At 62.5% G+C, this 18740-nt stretch overlaps 1 protein-coding gene across 11 annotated transcripts in view; it reads left to right on the forward strand.

Annotated features, from left to right (window-relative positions):
• Positions 1-18740, forward strand: part of SBF1 (SET binding factor 1) — a 28242-nt gene that overhangs the window by 4954 nt on the left and 4548 nt on the right. For 4 of the 11 annotated variants that reach the window (XR_012324091.1, XM_073787992.1, XM_073787990.1 and 1 more), the window contains exons 2-37: positions 1921-2006; positions 2434-2571; positions 2783-2941; positions 3026-3136; positions 3765-3870; positions 4002-4134; positions 4224-4332; positions 4439-4552; positions 4683-4760; positions 5001-5114; positions 5187-5315; positions 5401-5499; positions 5582-5786; positions 5867-5979; positions 6830-6979; positions 7296-7364; positions 7440-7598; positions 7671-7936; positions 8022-8194; positions 8272-8345; positions 8419-8614; positions 8863-8990; positions 9615-9793; positions 9912-10048; positions 10158-10365; positions 10473-10669; positions 10777-10914; positions 13494-13571; positions 13826-13998; positions 14075-14254; positions 14776-14877; positions 14960-15145; positions 15214-15340; positions 15428-15558; positions 15628-15858; positions 17486-17683. Coding sequence is in view for 8 of the 11 variants with exons in the window: in XM_073787992.1 (XP_073644093.1) it covers positions 1921-2006; positions 2434-2571; positions 2783-2941; positions 3026-3136; positions 3765-3870; positions 4002-4134; positions 4224-4332; positions 4439-4552; positions 4683-4760; positions 5001-5114; positions 5187-5315; positions 5401-5499; positions 5582-5786; positions 5867-5979; positions 6830-6979; positions 7296-7364; positions 7440-7598; positions 7671-7936; positions 8022-8194; positions 8272-8345; positions 8419-8614; positions 8863-8990; positions 9615-9793; positions 9912-10048; positions 10158-10365; positions 10473-10669; positions 10777-10914; positions 13494-13571; positions 13826-13998; positions 14075-14254; positions 14776-14877; positions 14960-15145; positions 15214-15340; positions 15428-15558; positions 15628-15858; positions 17486-17683 (5174 nt within the window). In the remaining 3 variants the exon portion in view is untranslated. Of the gene's footprint in view, positions 1-492; positions 518-1920; positions 2007-2433; positions 2572-2782; positions 2942-3025; positions 3137-3764; positions 3871-4001; positions 4135-4223; positions 4333-4438; positions 4553-4682; positions 4761-5000; positions 5115-5186; positions 5316-5400; positions 5500-5581; positions 5787-5866; positions 5980-6829; positions 6980-7295; positions 7365-7439; positions 7599-7670; positions 7937-8021; positions 8195-8271; positions 8346-8418; positions 8615-8862; positions 8991-9614; positions 9794-9911; positions 10049-10157; positions 10366-10472; positions 10670-10776; positions 10915-13493; positions 13572-13825; positions 13999-14074; positions 14255-14775; positions 14878-14959; positions 15146-15213; positions 15341-15427; positions 15559-15627; positions 15859-17485; positions 17684-18740 lie in introns of those variants that run through there. The other 7 variants (XR_004528781.2, XM_033865739.2, XM_033865738.2 and 4 more) reach the window with 5 other exon arrangements.

The raw sequence follows: 18740 nt of genomic DNA on the forward strand, positions 1-18740 counted from the left end.
ACCTGCCTGCTGCTGACCTTTTTGGTATTGCCTCCGTGATCCTGGAGAGTGGCGGGTTCCTAAGATTGCAGCCCAGCTCCTCTGCCTCTGGGGGCCTGGGCAGTGTGTGCTCTGGGGCTGCTGGGGTCCGTTTGCCAGTGCCCTTGGGTCCAGGCCTGTGCCCAGGCCCCCAGCTCGGTCTGAGGCTCCTGTGCCCACTCAGGTCACAGGTGGACCAGGCAGGCTGGACGTGGGACTGCATCTCACAGGTCCTCAGAGGCTGCACACGGGGGCTTTCTGGGCCTTCCCTATCCGCCCCTGCTCTTCTGCTGGTGTGGGCAGTAGTGTTGAGGCTGGTCTGAGCGGAGGGCTGGACCTGCTTGTCGAGTGTGGGAGGTGAAGGTGGAGAGCTTTTGTCTTTCCTGCTTCAAGCTGCTGCCATGCTGGGTGGGAGCTGGGGGCAGAACAGGGACCCCCGTCCTTCCTCCACGACGCCCGGGTGAGTGCTTCCCCGACTTGACTCTCATCATGCCTCCAGGTTTGTTTCCACAAAGGGTGGGCAAGAGGCAGGGGCCTCCAGCTGGCCCTGCCAGTGTGGACTGGACCTGGCAGCACTGCCCTGGGCGTGGAGTGGGGGAAGCAGACCGGAGGGGGTGCTTTGGGAGTGGAGGGGGTTCTCTGGGGAACACATGGGGAGCTAGCAGGCTGGGGGTGCAGGGCCATGCCCTTCTCCCTGGTCTGGAGGACCCTCAGGGCTGCACAGGGCAACCTGGTCTGTGGCTGTGTGCAAGGCGGCCTTTGCAGGCAGGGAGCAGGCCTGTGTGCCACCACCTTCAGGGCTCCGGAGAGCGCTCCTGTCCTTCCTGCCAGCCCCACCCCTCCTTGGCTGTCTTCTGGGACCTTTGCTTGTCGCGTCTGCCTCTTGAGGTAGCAGGGACAAGCCGCAGTTTGGGGCTGTAGGCACGGGTGGTCCTTCCGCTGGCACAGGTGGCAGGTGTGAGACCCTTGCACCTCTCAAGTGGGCCCAGGGCTGGCAGGTGAGGCGGAGGCAGGGAGCAGGGCTGTGGGCCGAGTGCCTGAGCTGGGCACTGGCTGTGGAACAGTGGGGAACAGCGCTCCCCTTGCTGGAGGGGCAGGTGCGGTGCAGTTGGGCGGCACGCTGGCCTGTGGCAGGCTGGGGGTGGGTTCTGGCTGGGGGTGTTGACACAGTGGGCGGGACCCAGGAGGGGGGTAGTGGGGTGGGAGTAGGGAGTATCTCCCCCTACTCCCCTGGGCTGGGGCTCCTGGGCCCTTTTTTTTTTTTTTTTTTTTGAGGCTCTCACAGTTTATTTTATTTTACTTTATTTTTTTAAATTTCCAGGTCATTTAAAAAAATTTTTCTTATTAGAGTAGAGTTGATTTACAATGTTGTGTTACTTTCTGCCGTACAGCAAAGTAAACCAGTTATACATATACGTATACCCACTCTTTTTTAGATTCTTTTCCCGTTAAGTTCATTATAGAGTACTGATTGGAGGTCCCTGTGTTATACGGTAGGTCTTTATTAGTTACCTGTTTTATATACAGTGGTGTGTATATGTCAGTCCCAATCTCCCAGTTTATCCCCCCCGCCCCCCGCCGTAACCATAAGTTTGTTTTCTGCATCTGTGACGGGCCTCCTGTGCTCTTGGTGCCTGGCCCAGCCAGAGGCTTGCAGGGACCCCGGCCCCACAGCAGGGGCTTCTCTCCATGCCCTCTGGTGGTCCTGGGGTCTGTGGCTGCCTAGGGGCCCCTCCTCACAGGACTGTCTTTAGGGAAACCATAGGTTTGGGAGCTGGGGCTGGTCTGGTGCCACCTGAGGGCCAGGATGGGTGAGATGTTTCCACTCGGACCCTCGAGGCTCCTGACCGGGTGCAGGTGTGGGAGGTGGGAGGTGCTCTGACCCCTGGCTCCTGTCCTCAGGGAGTGCGGAAGGCCAGGGCCAGATCCTGCAGCGCTTCCCAGAGAAGGACTGGGAGGACAACCCGTTCCCCCAGGGCATCGAGCTGGTGAGTGTGGGCGCTCCCCCAGGGCCTGGAGCCGAGGGCTGGGGCGCTGAGACGGTGGGGGGCAGGCACCGTGAGGACCCCGCTGGGTACAAGGAGACATCAGCTGCATTGGAGAACGTAGGGCAGGGGTGCAGGCTTGGCTGGTCGGACGCTTGGTGCCCACATCACGTCTTGTTGTCCCTCCCTCTTGATGGTGGGGACCATGCCCTGCATCACAGGGTTCTCGCCCCGCACAGTGAGGCCGGAGGCTCTTACTCCCTTTTGTGTGGGAGAAGGCCGAGGTCCAGGAGGCAAGGCATGTGGGTCGCAGAGCAGGGTGCTGCTGGCTGCACTGGAACCTGGCCTCCAGGCCCTGGCTGTGCAGTCCCTCGCAGGCAGGGGACTAGAGGGAACTGACTGCTGACCCCCGTCCCCTTCCTCCCGATAGTTTTGCCAGCCCAGTGGGTGGCAGCTGTGTCCCGAGAGGAACCCACCGACCTTCTTTGTTGCTGTCCTCACCGATATCAATTCCGAGCGGCACTACTGCGCATGCTTGACTTTCTGGGAGCCCGTGGAGCCCACACAGGTAACCCTGCATGGGCCGAGCCTCTGACTGTGGCCGACTCCCTCTGTCCTGTGTGTGTCTGGTCCTGGTGACCCAACCCCACAAAGGCTGAAGTTTCCAGAGGGCCAGTCCTGTCTGAGTCACCTGTGTCCCGTGTCCCCCCCCCCCCCCCCCCCCCCCAGGCCTCAGGAGACCTGCCTGAGAGCCTGGCATATGGGGCTTCTGTCCACAGGAAGGGCTGTGCACCGAGGACACTGCCGAGAGGGAAGAGGAGGCAGGTGAGGGAGGCCCAGTGGGACTGTCAACCGCAGCTCCTGGCCCGCCCGGCCAGCTGTTTGCTCCAAAGACGCTGGTACTGGTGTCTCGATTGGACCATGCGGAGGTGTTCAGGGTGAGGCGGGCAGCCGGGCACAGGGCAGGATGCGGGGTGCTCCCGCTGGCTGGGTCGTCATTCCCCGATCTGTGGTCCCTGCAGAACAGCCTGGGTCTCATCTACACCATCCATGTGGAGGGCCTGAACGTGGGCCTGGAGAACGTGGTTGGGAACCTGCTGACGTGCATCATCCCTCTGGCCGGGGGCTCACAGGTGGGTCAGGAGGCAGCTGCTGTCCACCTGCAGCCACAGGACCCGCTGGTGCCTGAGGCCACGGGGTGGGGCCTGGTAGGCGTTCGGAGTCCAGCCTGGGCGGAGTGCGGCCCTAGCCTTCGACAGTCCTGCGTCTTGGTGCCGCCGCCTGTCCTCTTTTCTTGGCCCTGCCTGTCTCGTGTCCCATGTCGCATCTGGCTCTCCACCTGGCACCCTTTGGTTCCTCTGTCCTCTCCCTCCTTGGGTGTGCCTGTCTCTGGGTGTCAGTGTTGGCTTATCTGTCCAGCCCCCCGGTCTGTGTCCCCGCGTGTGGGTGTGTCTAACTGTGTCTCTCTGCCTGTCTGTCCCGTGCAGCTGGACTCTGTTGAGGACGGAGTGGTACGGATTCTTTGTTTCTTCTGCCCACTCAGGCCCCGTCCCCACCCCAGGTCAGAGGCCCAGAGTTTTCTCTGCAGCACTGCTTGGGCCGACAGAGGCCAGACGTGGCCTTTCCCTTGTGCCGTGCTGCCCGTCCTGGCCAGTCCCACCTCGGGGTCTGTCATTCCCCCAGGCCCGCCTGAGGCTGTGAAGCTGGGGGTGACCCAGGTCTGGGTGGAGCAGCTGAGCACTGGTCCCTCTCTCTCCACAGAGAACCATCTCTTTGGGGGCTGGGGACCGGCAGGTCATCCAGACCCCACTCACCGACTCGCTGCCCATCAGCCGCTGCAGCGTGGCCCTGCTTTTCCGCCAGCTGGGTGAGCCTGGTGCCCGCAGCCCCACAGCCCCCACACAGTCCTTCGTCTCCCCTCCCGGGGCTGGCGGACAGACATCGAGGTTTCACCGCAGGGCGGGCGCCTGCGCCCTCTAAGCCTGTCCTCCTCCTCAGGCATCACCAACGTGCTGTCTCTGTTCTGTGCGGCGCTCACGGAGCACAAGGTGCTCTTCCTGTCCCGGAGCTACCAGCGCCTCTCGGACGCCTGCCGGGGACTCCTGGCGCTGCTCTTCCCTCTCAGATACAGGTGCTGACCTTACCGTTGCCCACTGCCCCGCAGTCCCTCCGCCCCACCCCGGCCCTCGGGCTGTCGCGCTGAGCCTTGGCCCATTGCAGTTTCACGTACGTGCCCATCCTGCCGGCGCAGCTCCTGGAGGTGCTCAGCACGCCCACACCCTTCATCATCGGAGTCAACGCTGCCTTCCAGGCAGAGGCCCAGGAGCTGGTGAGGGCCCTGCTCAGCGTCTGCCTCGCTGCTCCAGGCTGGGCTGACCCCAGGCCCTGCTGACCGGCCCGTGGCTCTCTGAGCTCTCGCTCCCTTTGGTCCACAGCTGGATGTGATTGTAGCTGATCTTGATGGAGGGACGGTGACTGTGCCCGAGTGTGTGCACATTCCACCCCTGCCAGAGCCACTGCAGAGCCAGACGCACAGTATTCTGAGCATGGTGAGGCAGGACCAGGGGCCTCGGGGAGGCTGGTGCCTCGGGCAGGCTGGGGTGGGGTCACTTGGTGGCCAGAGGAAGCCAGAGCGTGGGGCTGGTGTGCAGCTGACCCTGCTCCCCGCTGCTTCCACAGGTCCTGGATCCAGAGCTGGAGCTGGCAGATCTCGCCTTCCCTCCACCTACGACGTCCACTTCCTCCCTGAAGATGCAGGTGGGGGTCGCTGCCCCTCTGGGGGCCCAGGCCCACCCGGTGCTGAGCGCTCCTCCAGGGGGTCGCCAGGGCCGCGCGGGGTGGGTGTGAGCCTCGGAGGGTCCTGCACAGGAGTGGCCGTCGGCACCGAGTCTTAGAGGAGGCACTGTGGCTTGTGTGGAGGAAGCTTGGAGGGTCAGGAGGGTGAGGTGCCTGGAAGGCTCAGGGCCTGGCACTCACCTGCCCTCACGTATGCCCCAGGATAAGGAGCTGCGCGCCGTCTTCCTGCGGCTCTTTGCTCAGCTCCTGCAAGGCTACCGCTGGTGTCTGCACATGGTCCGCATCCACCCGGAGCCTGTCATCCGCTTCCATAAGGTGGGCGCCAGGCGGGGGCGGGGCTGGGCAGAAGGTGAGTGCCCGAGGGGCTGACCTCTTTGTGCACCGCAGGCAGCCTTCCTGGGCCAGCGTGGGCTGGTGGAGGATGACTTCCTGATGAAGGTGTTGGAGGGCATGGCCTTTGCAGGCTTTGTGTCGGAGCGCGGGGTCCCCTACCGTCCTACGGACCTATTTGATGAGGTGCACCCCGACCCCACCTGGGAGGAGCCGCCATCACCCCCCTCCCTGCCCCAGCCAGCCCGCCTGACCCTGCTTCCTCCCCCAGCTGGTGGCCCACGAGGTGGCACGGATGCGGGCGGATGACAGCCACCCCCAGCGTGTCCTGCGTCATGTCAAGGAACTGGCCGAGCAGCTCTACAAGAACGTAAGGCAGGTGGCACGAGGGGGCGGGTCACTGTGCTGCCCTGGCCCGGGCTGCTCGCCCATCCTGCCTGTGTCCCCCCCAGGAGAACCCGTACCCTGCTGTGGCTATGCACAAGGTGCAGAGGCCAGGGGAGGCCAGCCACCTGCGGCGGGCGCCCCGGCCCTTCCCCCGGCTAGACGAGGGCATGGTGCAGTGGATCGTGGATCAGGCCACAGCCAAGATGCAGGGCGCACCCCCGGCCGTGAAGGCCGAGAAGAAGACCACCGTGCCCTCAGGGCCCCCCATGAGTGCGTAACCGGGAGGGGGAGCCTGAGTGTGGCCGAGGGTGGACGTGAGGTCAGAGGTGAGCACGTTCTCTGCTCCCCAGCCGCCATACTGGAGCGGAGCAGTGGGCTCCACGGCAACAGTGCGCGCCGGCTGGAGGTGGTCCGGAACTGCATCTCCTACGTGTTCGAGGGGAAGATGCTTGAGGCCAAGAAGGTGAGGGTAACCCGGGCACAGGGAGCGCTGGGGGCTCTGGGTGGGGGCGGCCTGGGCCAGGGCAGCGGCTCTCAGAGGAGCCCTGGCCCTCGTTCTCCCGCAGGCGGCTGGAGGGAGCTGGGCTGGCAAGAAAGGCAGGTGGACACCGGGTCCACCTCAGAACAGCTGGGTGCAGCCTGCTGGGGAGGCTCCGCGGGAGGAATTTCCTTCAACTTCTAGTCGTCAGAACGCTCTAAAAGTCCCTACTGTTAAGTGTCTTCTTTATCGCTCACGGAAACTAGTGTCGACTCACACGTGTCTTTTTTTTCTTACTTGCAGAAAGTGGAGTTCATTTAGCGTTCTGCCCTCTGTGATGTCCATTGACACTTTGGGTCTCTCAGGACAGCCAGTTTGAGTCTGTCTTGTGTTTCACAGCTGCGTGGTTCTTTGTGAAGCACCTAGTTCTTAAACCAGCCCTTTATCGGGTTCCTGGTTGTTTCACAGTGTGCGGGAGTATCAACAGGACAAGTGCAGCCCTTTCTGTGGCCCGCCCAGTGCTGAGCCGGCTGCTGGCTCTGCGTTAGGCTTGTGCGTTCTAGGCGCTGGGGCCCTGGCCGGCCGTGGGGTCTCGCTCAGAGCACTGGCAGTGTTGTGAGGTTCGTGTGCGGGGGGCTGGCTCCACTAGCGCGTTGGTCTCTCTTGGGCAGTGAAGCCCCAATCTGGGCACACCTGACCGGATGGCTTCCGGTCTCCTCTGTGCTGAGAGCCTGGGCTCTGGCCCCCACGTCTGGGCCAGGCCTCCCCTGTGCCTCAGGGCACGGTTGGGTCCACATAGGCTCGTGCCCTCATCCCCTTGTTTCCCCGTCCGCAGCTGCTTCCAGCTGTGCTGAGGGCCCTAAAGGGGCGTGCGGCCCGCCGCTGCCTTGCCCAGGAGCTGCACCTGCACGTGCAACAGAACCGGGCGGTCCTTGACCACCAGCAGTTCGACTTCGTGGTCCGCATGATGAACTGCTGTCTGCAGGTGAGGCCGGGCCTCACACCCTGCTGGCGCTGTGGCCACAGGGTGGGGCCGGGCAGGGCTTCCCCGGCCTACCCATAAGGGTGCATCTTCTGGCGGTGCCGACAACTGGGGAGACCCCGGTCTGCCGGTGAGGGTGGCGTGGGGAGAATCCTTGTGGGAGGCTGGTGCAGGGGCCTCCTGCCCTCAACCTCCGAACAGCCCTGGGGAGCTGGTGCAGGCGGTTCAGGGACTGACGGGAGGTGCTGCTCTGTCGGCGGTGCTGGTGGGGGTGTGAACGGCCCGGGGCCGGGATCCGACGCCCCCGGCCCTACTGCAGGACTGCACCTCCCTGGATGAGCACGGCATCGCAGCTGCTCTGCTGCCCCTGGTCACTGCCTTCTGCCGGGTGAGTGCTGGGGCGGACAGAGTCTCCCCAACCTCCTGCCGGCTGCACCCGCTGACACCCTCTTGGCTTCTGCAGAAGCTGAGCCCAGGGGTGACGCAGTTTGCGTACAGCTGCGTGCAGGAGCACGTAGTGTGGAGCACGCCGCAGTTCTGGGAGGCCATGTTCTATGGGGATGTGCAGACCCACATCCGGGCCCTCTACCTGGAGCCTGCCGAGGACCGAGACCCCTCCCAGGTGTGTGGGGACTCCCTGGGCCCGCGGGATGGGGCTGGCCTGGCTCTGGCTCACGTGCGGCCCCTGGGGCAGGTTGGGGAGGCACTCACACAGGAGGACGAGCGCTCTGCCCTGGACGTGGCATCTGAGCAGAGGCGCCTGTGGCCCACCCTGAGCCGCGAGAAGCAGCAGGAGCTGGTGCAGAAGGAGGAGAGCACGGTGTTCAGCCAGGCCATCCACTACGCCAGTCGCATGAGCTACCTGCTCCTGCCCCTGGACAGCAGCAAGAGCCGGCTGCTCCGGGAGCGCGCAGGGCTGGGCGACCTGGAGAGCGCCAGCAACAGCCTGGTCACCAACAGGTGGGGTGTGGCCTGGGGGCAGGACCTGAGCAGTACAGGCCTTGGGTTGTGTGGCCTGTGCCCACTGTGCCCCTCCCCGGCCCAGCATGGCAGGCAGCGTGGCGGAGAGCTATGACACAGAGAGCGGCTTCGAGGATGCAGAGACCTGTGACGTGCCCGGGGCCGTGGTCCGCTTCATCAACCGCTTCGTGGACAAGGTCTGCACAGAGAGTGGGGTCACCAGCGACCACCTCAAGGGGCTGCATGTCATGGTGCCAGGTATGGGGTCTGGGCTTGGAAACACTCCCCTTGGATGGGTGGGCGCAGGCCAGAGCATGAGAACTGCTCTCCCCCAGACATCGTCCAGATGCACATCGAGACCCTGGAGGCCGTGCAGAGAGAGAGCAAGAGGCTGCCCCCCATCCAGAAGGTGAGTAGGGGCCGGGGCGTGGCGGGCACCGGGACGGGGCTACGTTCCGAGGCACTGCTCCTGCCCCAAACAGCCCAAACTGCTTCGGCCACGCCTGCTGCCCGGTGAGGAGTGTGTGCTGGACGGCCTGCGTGTCTACCTGCTGCCGGATGGGCGCGAGGAGGGTGCCGGGGGCAGCAGGGGTGGCCCCGCACTGCTCCCGGCTGAGGGCGCTGTCTTCCTTACCACGTACCGGGTCATCTTCACGGGGATGCCCACCGACCCCCTGGGTGAGCCTTTGGACCCCTCTGCCCCCGCTCCCCGTGCCCCTCCCCCTGCCCCCCCCCAAGGTCTTTGGGCTAGTGGGACTTCTTCTGCCTCTCCCTCTCCCCTTCTCAGGGGTTTAGGGTCTCTGTGGGAGATAGGCTGTTGTCTTTCCTCCCCACCCTCCCGGTCTACCCCATAGCTCTGGGACCCTGAGACTCTGTGACCCTCGACCCCTCCCGTCCCCCTGACTCTGCACCCGGCTTGTTATAAGTGGGGGAACAGGTGGTGGTCCGCTCCTTCCCGGTGGCTGCGCTGACCAAGGAGGAGCGCATTAATATCCAGACCCCCAGTGACCAGTACCTGCCGGACGGGCTGCAGCTGCGCTCCTGCACCTTCCAGGTCGGCTGGGGTGTGGGCTGTGTTGGGTGGGGTCTGTGGGCCCCTGAGTCGCGGCCCTCTCCAGGATGCAGCGTCTGAGCCCTAGTCTTGTTCTCATGAGCGGCTGTTGAGCCAGCATTGAGCCCTTTGTGATTCCTGAGTTGACGGGGAAGTCGCTGTGTCTTAGCTTGGTGTCCTCTGCCTGCGCCATGTGCCAGTTTTGGGGGCTCTCCCGTTTACCTTGCAAGGCCCGAACCCTAGAGGCCGTGTCTGCAGCGTGCTGCGTGAGCCCGGCCTAGCTGAAACCTACACAGATTAGATGAAACACAAAGACTGGGTTCCTGAGTCTCCGCCTACATGCAGTCTGGGGAGCAGGCCCTCCGCTCACCCTCTGTCCTTGGGGCGCTCCTTCAGGACGTGTCCGTCACCGGATGGAGAGGCGAGACTGGCCCTTCACAGTCCCACGGTAGACCTAGCCGCCTTTCTCAGGGCCGTCTGGTCGCAGGGCCCTCACCCGTCCATCCTGTTAGAAACACCCGAGTTCCAGTGATGCAGCACGGGGCGTCCCGTAGGCCTGTCCGCCTTCGTGGCCAGGGCTCAGGCCCACGGGCCTCCCAGCCTCTGAGGGCCTCATGTCTGACACAGCTGCTGAAGATGGTCTTTGACGAGGAGGTGGGGTCTGACAGCGCTGAGCTCTTCCGCAAGCAGCTGCACAAGCTGCGGTATCCACCGGATATCAGGGGCACCTTCGCGCTCACCCTGGGTTCTGCCCACACACCCGGCCGGCCGCCCCGTGCCACCAAGGACAAGGGTCCTTCCTTCAGGTAGGGAGCTGGGCCCCGAGGCCAGAACACCTTCCCTTCGCAGAACCACTGTGTGTGTCCCCTTGTCCATCTCCTCACCTTTGCTGACCCTGCAACTGTACTCCTCGGGCCCCCCCAGGACCCTGTCCCGGAACTTGATGAAGAACGCTAAGAGGACCATCGGGCGGCAGTATGTCACCCGGAAGAAGTACAGCCCCCCAAGCTGGGAGCACCGGGGCCAGCCACCCCCTGGGGACCAGGAGGACGAGATCTCAGGTCGGGGTGTGGGGAGCCGTGGGCGGTCTGGGTGAAGACCCTCACGTGGAGGGGTAAGGGACCCGGGCAGCCCCTGGGTAATGACCCCCGTGTGCCTGGCCTGCCCCAGTGTCAGAGGAGCTGGAGCCCAGCACGCTGACCCCTTCCTTGGCCCTGAAGCCCTCGGACCGCATGACCATGAGTAGCCTGGTGGAGCGGGCGTGCTGCCGGGACTACCAGCGCCTGGGGCTGGGCACGCTGAGCAGCAGCCTGAGCCGCGCGAAATCCGAGCCCTTCCGGATCTCCCCGGTCAACCGCATGTACGCCATCTGCCGCAGGTGAGCAGTGAGCGCGGCAGGTTTGGTGGCCTCCAGGAGGCCGAAGGCCCAGGGGCGCCTGGCTGTGGGTCCAGAGTGCCTTTGGCCTCACGTCCGCCTCCTCGCAGCTATCCGGGGCTGCTAATCGTCCCCCAGAGCGTCCAGGACAACGCCCTGCAGCGCGTCTCCCGCTGCTACCGCCAGAACCGCTTCCCGGTGGTCTGTTGGCGCAGCGGACGCTCCAAGGCCGTGCTGCTGCGCTCAGGGGGCCTGCACGGCAAGGGGGTCGTCGGCCTCTTCAAGGCCCAGAACGCGCCTTCTCCGGGTAGGCTCCCTGTTCACGCTGCAGCCCGCCCCGCCCCCGCCGCCCCGCGCCCCGCCCCCGGCGCCCCGCCCCCGGCGCCCCGCCCCCAGCTCCACTTCCTCCCGCAGGCCAGTCCCAGGCCGACTCCAGCAGCCTGGAGCAGGAGAAGTACCTGCAGGCCGTGGTCAGCTCCATGCCGCGCTATGCTGATGCGTCCGGTCGCAACACCCTCAGCGGCTTCTCCTCGGCCCACATGGGCAGTCACGGTGAGGGTGCTCGTGGCCGGAGGACCTGGGGGGTAGTGATGGCATTTATGGAGAGCAGACCAACAAGGGGGCAGGGTGTTTGGGGTGTGGGAGCAGGTGAGTGTCCTGAGGCCCAGCTCTGACCACTCCTCTGGGGGTTTACAGAGGAGGCAGCAGGCCCAGGAATTTGGGGCATGCGCCCAGGGGCCATCCTGGGCCCTACCCCTTGCCGTCGGGGTGCTGGTTCAGGGCGACCCTTAGAAGAGCATGCTGTCCACAAGCGGTGGTCTGGTCTCCTGGGGTGACAGGCGGGGACCCTGTTGTGGCAGGGTGAGCCATGTGGATGCCTGGCGCTGGGAGAGGGTTTTAGACAGGAGACACCCAGGAGGGCCCCAGGGCGTGCAGGCGGGGGCGGGGGGGGGGGGGTTTGTGTCAGGATGGGCAGCCTCACCCCAGGGCCTTGCTCCAAGGCAATGGCTTCTGCACCCCGCTTACCCTCCAGCTGCCCCCATCCTGCCCCCGCATCTCCCTCATCTCCCCCCGTGACAGCCTCTCCCCTACCTGCGCGTCTCCCTCCATCTCCCCTCCTGGACCCTCCCTCACTGATCTCTGGTCCCTTCCGGTTCATCCTCTTGGCCCTCCTGAAAGCTGCTGGGCCTCGTCGGAGCTGCCACCTAGCCCATGTTGGTCCTCACGTTGGTGATCAGCGAGCTGCCTCTCAGTCCGTGCTTGGAGGTCTCGTCACCCCGCTGGAGGCACGAGGGCTGGGAGGCTGCCCGCACTGGGCCTGACCATTGCCCAGATGCTGGCCTGAGCCAACCCCTGCCTGCGCCTCAGCAGGTGTGGTGCCAGCGTCTACCAGGGATCTGTACACACCTGGAGCCGTCCTGGCGGTTGTGTGTGCAGAGTTGGCCGATGTCACAAGAGGGTCACTTCTCTCTGTGAGACCCTTCCCCCACCCTGGCTTGTGCAGACATCACACCAGGGGTCACTTGTCGCTCAGGCCTTCCTGATTCCCTCCCTCCCCTCACACTTGTCTGCGTTTTTCTCTGCTGCTGCTCTAGGTTCCAGATGCACTGGCTCCCAGATGCATTGCTCTAGCTCTCAGGTGGGCTTGGGGGCTGGCAGGCCACCTGTGGGGCTGAGCCTTCCAGAAGCCCGGGCATCGTCCTTGATTCTTCCCTCTCTGCCCACCCTGAGTCTGAGTTCACCACCCGAGCCTGCAGCCATCCCCATGGCCGACTGCCCCCACGCTGGCCCAGGCTGCTCCTGCCCGTGGCACAGGCCCTCCTGGTGCAGCTGCCACTCGTTCCCGTAGGGGAGGGCCTTCACCCCTCCCGAGTGAGGCCTAAGGAGCACCCCAACTGCAGGCACCTCCTCTGCTGCTGGCGCACACCAGCCCCCCAGTCCCCGTGCAGCCTGTAGTCCAGTGCTCCGTCTGTAGCTGTTGTTACCACTTGCTGGGCACTGGGAACAGGGTGGCCAGGCTGTCCTCACGGTGGTTAATGGGGATGCTGCCCTAGGAAGCGCTGGGCTCGGTGCCACCTTCTGAAGCGGCACAGGCCTTACTCCTCTTGGTCCTCTACTGGGAATACCGCTCTCTAGTTTGAGTGGCTTTTAGTTTTCCAAACATCAGAGACCATCATTAAGTGTGTTTCATGGTTGCGCTGTCTTCCTGCCTTCCGCCCGCTCCAGTGCTTCTGAGTGGCCCCTGTAGGCAGCACCCTCCCCGCAGGATCTTTCGTCTCCTAGTGCCTGTGTCTTCCCTAGTGTTGCTTGGGCATCTCTGAATGTCCCCACAGCCCACTGGTGCTGCTTCTGGGTGTCCCCCGAGTTCTGGGCACGGGCCTTCCCCCTCGTTGCCTGGGGGCATACAAGGTCTCGGCTCTCCTCAGCTGTACACCGGTTCCGGTCCAGACTGTGTCACGAGGACACGCTGTCCTCACTGTGGATGACCATGCTTCTGCCTGCAGCGTAGTGGGCTGGCGCCGTGCTGGCCTCTGGTGCCCTGCGCCCTCTCTGTAGAGGCGAGTGAGCCTGGGTCATAGCCAGGTGCAGGCTTTGGAATCCAGAGGCCTCCTCCTGTGGGCTCCCTGTGCCTCCAGGCTGGGCCGTCCCAGCCCGTAAGCCTCGTGCCTGGTCCTCACAGGTGGCTCTGTGCTGGGGCTTGGGCCTGCCTGTGTCCTGGACTGAACCACCCTCTGAGGTTCCAGGCTGGGAGCTCCCACGCTGGGCCTCCTCTTCTCTGGGCTGCGCCTCATGGGCACCTCCTGCTGCTGCTGTGTGCTGGGCAGGGGCCGCTTGGTGGCTGCGTGTCATGAGCAGCTTAGGCAGGGTCCACGGGGCTGAGGGTGCAGAGGAGGTGGCCCAGGGTCCTGCCTGTCCCCTGACCCTTCCTACCCACCACCGGGTCCTCTGCTCCCTCGTTTGCCCTGGGGGCCCAGAGGACCTTGACAGATCCTCACTGTCTCTGGGACCCCCGGGGGGTTCGGTGGTGACCCAGCCTTGGACCCAGTTCCTTTGGGCCACAGCTCCGCCCTTGCTGGGCGCACCCCCGGGCCTGGGGCCAGGCCTGAGCCTTCTCTCTGCTGTGCCCCCAGTGCCCAGCCCCAGAGCCAGGGTCACCACGCTGTCCAACCCCATGGCGGCCTTGGCCTCCAGACGGACTGCGCCCCGAGGTACCGTACTGACCGCGCAGGCTGGCTCCCCACTCCTGGCACTGATGGCCCCATGTGACTGCTCAGGGCACTAACGTCCCCCACACTGGCACTAACGGCCCCGTGTGACAGACCAGCGTAACCCAGCCCTCGCCACAGCCCCGGCCACTAACAGCCTGACGCCCCGAGTCCCACCCTTGCCCTCCCTGGGAGCTCTGCCCCAGGTAAGTGGTGCCCTGGCCCTGCTCCGGTGCTCACCTGGTTTCTCTGTGCAGGTAAATGGGGCAGTGTCCGGGCCGGTGGGCGCAGCGGTGGGCTCAGCACTGATGTAGGCACCCGGCTAGCAGGCATGGGTCCCCCCCAGGCCAACGGGGCTCCCCCCGACCCAGGCTTTCTCCGGCCCCAGCGTGCAGCCCTCTACATCATTGGAGACAAAGCCCAGCTCAAGGTGACTGGGACAGAGTCCTGGGGCCAGGTGGGGGCATGGGGCCTGGGCGCGTCTCACCACGGCCGGCTTCCTCCAGGGTGTACGGCCAGATCCCCTGCAGCAGTGGGAGCTGGTGCCCATCGAGGTATTTGAGACACGGCAGGTGAAAGGCAGCTTCAAGAAGCTGCTGAAGGCGTGTGTCCCCGGCTATCCTGCCACCGAGCCCGGTTCAGCCTCCTTCCTGTGCTCGCTGGAAGACTCAGAGTGGCTGATCCAGGTCTCTCCACTGCCCCTGCCCCACCGTGGTGGAGGGCTACCCGGGGGGAGGAGATGCGATGGGCAGGGGCCATCCGGTGCCCACCTGGGTGCCGGGCCCCGCCACTTACCTAGAGCCGTGGGTGGGCGGGGTCTGGGCTTGCTCTTTTGATAGTATTGGGCTTCGGGAGGGGATGATGGCCACTTCCCAGTGGTGGTGCATGGACAGGGGAGGGAGGCCAGGGTCCAGCTGTGTCGGAGCCCTCTGCTCTCTGTCAGGGTGGGGCTGGGCACGTCAAGGAGAGGGGATGCCTCTTCAGGCCCAGAAGATGCTGATAGGCGGGTGGGGGGGCGGCCGGGTGGGAGGAAGCACGCCACAGCATTTCGGGTCCATCCAGGCTGTGCTGCCTCGCGGGGTGTCCCCTGGCGTGGGCCTGCGCAGCCACCGCTCCTGTGGATGTGTGGGTCCTGGGGGCCCGGCTGGGTGCTGGAGTCTTAGGCCACGGGCTCTGGGAGGTGCTGAGGGGCTGCGGGTCCCTGCAGATCCACAAGCTGCTGCAGGTGTCGGTGCTGGTGGTGGAGCTCCTGGACTCGGGCTCCTCTGTCCTGGTGAGCCTGGAGGACGGCTGGGACATCACCACTCAGGTGCGCGGTGGCCGGGGGTGGGGGTGGGGGCGGGTGTTGGGCCCAGTCCCCACGCCCTGCTGACTCACGGCGCTGCTGGCAGGTGGTGTCCCTGGTGCAGCTGCTCTCAGACCCCTTCTACCGCACCCTGGAGGGCTTCCGTCTGCTGGTGGAGAAGGAGTGGCTGTCCTTTGGCCATCGCTTCAGCCACCGCGGGGCCCACACCCTGGCCGGGCAAAGCAGCGGCTTCACGCCAGTCTTTTTGCAGTTCTTGGACTGCGTGCACCAGGTGAGCGGGCGGCCGTGGTGGGGGCTGTGCGTGCTGACCGCTGGCCGCTGACTCCTGATGCCCCACAGGTCCACCTGCAGTTCCCCATGGAGTTCGAGTTCAGCCCATTCTACCTCAAGTTCCTCGGCTACCATCACGCGTCCCATCGCTTCCGGACCTTCCTGCTGGACTCGGACTACGAACGCATCGAGCTGGGTACGGTGGGGGCGGGGGCGGTGAAGGTGGGCACAGGGGCGGGGTCAGCAGCCGGGGTGGGGCCGGGCTCAGCGCTGCCCCCTGCAGGGCTGCTGTATGAGGAGAAGGGGGAGCGCCGGGGCCAGGCGGCCTGCCGCTCGGTGTGGGAGTACGTGGAGCGGCTGAGCAAGAGGACGCCGGTGTTCTACAACTACCTGTACGCGCCCGAGGACGCGGAGGTGAGCAGAGCCTGGTCGGGGCGGGCAGGCCCCTCCGCGCCCCGGTGCTCACGCCAGGCCCGCCCCCAGGTCCTCCGGCCGTACAGCAACGTGTCCAACCTGAAGGTGTGGGACTTCTACACCGAGGAGACGCTGGCCGAGGGCCCCCCCTATGACTGGGAGCTGGCGCAGGGGCCCCCCGAGCCCCCGGAGGAGGAGCGGCCCGATGGGGGTGCCCCCCAGAGCAGGCGCCGGGTGGTGTGGCCCTGCTACGACAACTGCCCCCGAGCCCAGCCCGACGCCATCTCCCAGCTGCTGGAGGTGCGTGTGGCCCCTGAGAAGGGGAGAGGGGGTCCCAGCGCACGTCAGTCCGGTGGCCCTGCCCCGGCCCCCCGCCCCCCGATGTGGACGGTGATCTGCTGGGTTCCATCCTGCCTGGTGGTGCCCCCTTCAGAGAGAGATGGGCCTGGAAGCTTGGGGCTGACGTTCAGGCTTCTCTCACTCCCTCTGCTAGACTTAGTGGGCGTGTCTGCTTAGCCTCAGCAATCAGGATTCAATAGGACATGGGACCCCGGAAGAGAGAAGAGAGCCCCTTGGGGTTGGGGTTTGGGGGGAGGCTGGGATGGCATAGAGGGTGGCTGTCCAGTGGCCGGAGTTCTCCCCCGGGGCCTCAGGTCCGGACCACAGCAAGGTTTGCATTGCCCGCCCCGCCCCGCCCCCCCCCCCCCCCCCCCCCCCCCCGCTGGGTGTCTTTGGAGGGATATCTAAGCATCCTGAGCTTCTGCTTCCTTGTGGGGAAAGTGGGGAGGCTGATTCCTGCCTCTCAGGGAGGTGGTGAGGTGTAAACAAGCAGGTGAAAAGGTTTTGACAGCCCAGCAGTGGCCCAGGCTGAAGGCACTGGCCACGCAGGGTTTGGGGGAGCCTGGGTCATGGTTTTGTGGGTGAAGGGGATCCACAAGCACAGAGGGCAGAGGACCGTCCTCTTCTCTCTGGTACTGCTCGTGGTCTTGGAGCTGGTGTCCCTAGGCCAGCGTCTGTGTGGCGTGATGTTGTCTGTGGTGCTTTCACTTCTGACTGGTCTGTGTCTTTAGTTAACGGTGAGTTTCTGCTTGGTGCTCAGCGTGTGGTTAGCGCGTCTTCTCACCCATTTCTGTCTTTCACGGGACTTTTCTTTTTGCTGCTTTCTTCCGTTTGTTATTTTCCTGACAGTTGAGTATTACTTTTCCATGTTATCTACTTCGTGTGGCTTTTGAGCTGTATGTTTGTGTTATTTGTAGTGGTTGTCAGTGACTGCAGTCCCAGCGCCTCTGGGGTTGAATTGCACACCCCCCACGGGAACTGCCCGCTCCTGTCCTTCTGCCTTTGTCATCAGCCCTTTTACTATTACCTGTGACGTCAGCACAGAGCATGGGTTATGGTTGTTTTAAATGGTCCACTTTGTTTTAAAAAAATTAGGAAACAAGGAAAACGTCTTCTATTTGCTGTGCCCAGTATTTTTCATTATCAGTGTAGATCTGGTATTGTATCATTTCCCTGTAGCCTGAAGAACTTTTAATGTTTCTTGTAATCCAAATCTGCTAGTGACAAATTCCCTCAGCTTGTTTTTTTTTTACCTGAAAATGTCTTCATTTTTTTTTATTTTCACCATTTCTGTTCTTATTGTATAGTTTACAGTGTTGTGTTAGTTGCAGGTGTACAGCAAAGTGACTCAGATATATATATATATATATATATATATATACATCTCCTTTTATAGTCTTTTTCATTATAGGTTATTACAAGATGTAACTATGGTACCCTGTGCTATTCAGTAGATCCTTGCTGATTATCTGTTTTATATATAGTAGTGTGTATATGTTAATCCCAAACTCCTAATTTATCCCTCCCGCCATCCCCTTTGGTAACCATAAGTTTTTATTTATTATTTATTTGCTGCATCGGGTCTTAGTTGTGGCCCGTCGGCTTCTCTCTAGTTGTGGTGCGCGGGCTCCAGAGCACATGGGATCCAGAGCATGTGGGCTCTTTAGTTGTGGCCCATGGGCTTAGTTGCCTGACCAGGGATCGAACCTGCGCTCCCTGCATTGGAAGACGGATTCTTAACCACTGGACCACCAGGGAAGCCCCCATAAGTCTGTTTTCTATGTCTGTGAGTTTATTTCCATTTTGTAAATAAGTTCATTTATATCATATTTTTAGATTCCACATACGTGATACCATATATTTGTCTTTTTCTGTCTGACTTAGTGTGATCATCTCTAGGCCCATCCATGTTGCTGCACATGGCATTATTCCACTCTTTTTATGGCTGAGTAGTATTCCATTGTATAAATACGCCACATCTTCTTTATCCATTCATCTGTTGCTTCTGTGTCTTGGCTTTTGTGACTATTGCTGCTGTGAACATTGGAGGGGGGTGCATGTATCTTTTTGAATTAGGGATTTTGTTTTTTCTGGATATATGCCCAGGAGTGGAATTGCTGGGTCATATGGTAGTTCTATTTTTAGTTTTCTGAGGAACCTCCATACTGTTTTCCATAGTGGCTGCACCAATTCACCTTCCCACCAGCAGTGTAGGAGGGTTCCCTTTTCTCCACTCCCTCTCAGCATTTGTTATTTGTAGACATTTTTTTTATATACGTTTATTTATTTATTATTTTTGTCAGCATTGGGTCTTTGTTGCTGTGCACGGGCTTTCTCTAGTGGTGAGCGGGGGCTGCTCTCTGTTAGTGTGTGCGGGCTTCTCATTTGCGGTGGCTTCTCTTGTTGCGGAGCACGGGCTCTACGCGCATGGGCTTCAGTAGTTGTGGCTCGCGGGCTCTAGAGCTCAGGCTCAGTAGTTGTGGTGCACGGGCTTAGTTGCTCCGTGGCATGTGGGATCTTCCCGGGCCAGGGATCGAACCCTTGTCCTCTGTTTTGGCAGGTGGCTTCTTAACCACTGCCACCAGGGAAGTCCCTCCCCTGTAGACTTTTTAATGATGGACTTTCTCACTGGTGTGAGGTATATTGAGCATCTTTTCATGTGCCTGTTGGACATCTGTATGTCTTCTTTGGAGAAATGTTTATTTAGGTCTTCTCATTTTTTGATTGGGTTGTTTGTTTCTTTGATATTAAGCTGTGTGAGCTGTTTGTATATTTTGGAAGTTAATCTCTTGTCCATAGCATTGTTTGCAAATATTTTCTCCCAGTCCATAGGCTGTCTTTTC

Source organism: Tursiops truncatus, chromosome 11 (assembly GCF_011762595.2).
Source record: "Tursiops truncatus isolate mTurTru1 chromosome 11, mTurTru1.mat.Y, whole genome shotgun sequence".
In the NCBI taxonomy this organism is placed as follows: domain Eukaryota; kingdom Metazoa; phylum Chordata; class Mammalia; order Artiodactyla; family Delphinidae; genus Tursiops; species Tursiops truncatus.